The sequence below is a fragment of the Octodon degus genome, unplaced genomic scaffold, assembly GCF_000260255.1.
Source record: "Octodon degus isolate 3935 unplaced genomic scaffold, OctDeg1.0 scaffold00269, whole genome shotgun sequence".
NCBI classification, from domain to species: Eukaryota; Metazoa; Chordata; class Mammalia; order Rodentia; family Octodontidae; genus Octodon; species Octodon degus.
In genome coordinates, this window is record NW_004524845.1 from 93,708 (window position 1) to 95,970 (window position 2,263).

Sequence of the window (2,263 nt, forward strand, 5' to 3'; positions counted from 1 at the left end):
AAATTTAAAAAAATAAAAAATAAATATTATTGCAGAGGTAATTTTACTATTTTTGAAAGGTAACACTAAAATTACTGGTTATTCTTGTCACTGCTAATTCTTTTTTTTCAAAATTTTATTGATAAACAGATAGCAATGAGACAATTTCAAATCAAATCGGAAGTACAGTTTCAACAAATAATACACTGCATATATTCTTCTTAGTACTGCTAATTCTTAGAACAAATTAATATGTGAGTTCAGTGTCAGCTGCTCTTTTGGTATAATTTTTCTGACAAAATTTTATGATGACCCAATAATACAATATGTGACTTTTGACTTTTGCAACACGATTGTGACAGCCATTGGGGAAAGGGGAGACTTCAGCAGTTTTGTCTTAATCCTTTCATTTGAATAAGGCCATTTTCATTTGAAGACTTTTGCCTAAAATCATCATTTTCAGTATTTTCTTCCTCAACTTCTTGGCCCAACTTTTTCAGATCCTCTTCTTGCTTTCAGCACCTTTGACAATGAGTTGACATTTTCACCAACTTAATTTTCATAATATCCTGAACCTTAATTCTCATAACCTTTGCACTACACTATATTGTGAGTAATCATCCAATAAAGAGACTAATTAATGAAGATTAAAGATAGACTGGCATTAAATCTCTGAGGAAATGTTTAAATGGAGATTGACATTGTTATATTGATGTCAATTCATAAATTTTCAAATTATAACTACTTCTGTTATTCTACCCAACTTTGTAAGTAAGAGATCTTGATAACAAAAGCACAATCCACGGGATCCACCTATAGCCAAGAAGCACCAGAACATTGTAAGGGTATATATACAAGCAATTTTTACTCTCTTTTCTTCTTTTTTGGGGGTTTTTTTTTTTGTTTGTTTGTTTTCTTTTCTATTGTGCTTTATAGTCTTACATCTTTACCTTCTTTCTCTTTATCCAGCTTAGTAACCAGTCACATGAGTTTTGAATTCTGACATCAAATTTCCTATAGCCTACCCTAGTATACTTCTTGAGTTAGATTTCAGAGTTAGAAATCATCAAATTCTTAAACTGAAATTTCTTACTGAATTATGCTATTTGGTTATTTCTAGAAGACAAGTTCTTATTAGCAAGACAACAAACATTATTGCTGAGTCATGTTTCACAAGATTTTTAAGCTTCTTGATTGGGTTTAGAGGGTGAGGAGGATAAAGCTCAACCTGAAGGCGATGTCACAGATTTTTCCTATTCTTTCAGATGGGACCTATGGGCCCTTATGGAAGTGGTTTTCAAATGCCTCCACCATACCCACACTACCCGATGCCCCCCATGTGGCCCCACCCACTACCCAGTGGATGGCAGAACCCCCCAGGACCTCAACACCAAACCAAGACTGATCCAACCCAGGAGACCCAGAAGCCCAACCAGACTCAGCCCCAGAAGCCACCAGAAAAGCAGCCTTCAAACCAGCCACAAGACCCACCCAAGGGCAAGGCAGAAAACCAGCCATCACAGGTGAGACTTGCCCAGGAAATCCCAAGTCAGAATCATGAAAAGGAAAGGCTGAAAAGGAGATCTGGACATGTGGGCCACCCTGCACACACGCTTCCTGCAAAATGCAGTGCAGACAGCCCTCTGTGATAACATGATATTTAGTCTTGTCATTTATCCAAAACTTCCTAGCAAGTCAAATTATAAAAATTACCTAAATATAATTTCTAAAAAGACCCTTTCACTAGGCATGGTGGTTCATGCCCAGCATTCTCAAAGGCTGACGTAGGCAGATCACAAGTTTGACCCAACCCAAGTGACTTAAAATTTAGTTAAGACACTATCTCAAAATAAAATTTTAAAGCATTGGATAATGGCTTAGTTTGAAGGTTCTGAGTTCAATTCCTCAGGGCCACACATGCACACAAAAAAGATATTTTTAAAATACGGAGCCAGTGTATTACAACAAAGTGACAGTAAGTGTAAGAGCCAAGAAACAAAGTGACAAAGGGCTTAGTGACATATAGCTGTAGTCCAAGAATTTGGGAGGCTGAGGCAGGAGGATTGCTGCAAGTTTGAGGCCAATGTGGGCTACACAGTGAGTTCATAGCCAGCCTGAAATTATATAGCAAGACCCTGTCTCAAAAAAACAAAAAAATTAAGACTTGGCATGGTGGCAAACTCCTGTAATCCCAGTGCTTGGAGGCTGAAAGCAGGAGGATCACTACAAGTCTGATCTGTGTAGTGAGACCCTGTAGACCCCGTACTAGATACATTAAACTTAA

The 2,263-nt window shown here is 37.5% G+C and overlaps 1 protein-coding gene across 1 annotated transcript in view; it reads left to right on the forward strand.

Moving 5' to 3' along the window:
• Enam (enamelin) overlaps positions 1 to 2,263 on the forward strand; it is a 13,578-nt gene that overhangs the window by 2,868 nt on the left and 8,447 nt on the right. Inside the window, exon 5 of the mRNA XM_023706783.1 lies at positions 1,245 to 1,502. Within this exon, the coding sequence (XP_023562551.1) occupies positions 1,245 to 1,502 (258 nt within the window). The remainder of the gene's footprint in view (positions 1 to 1,244; positions 1,503 to 2,263) is intronic.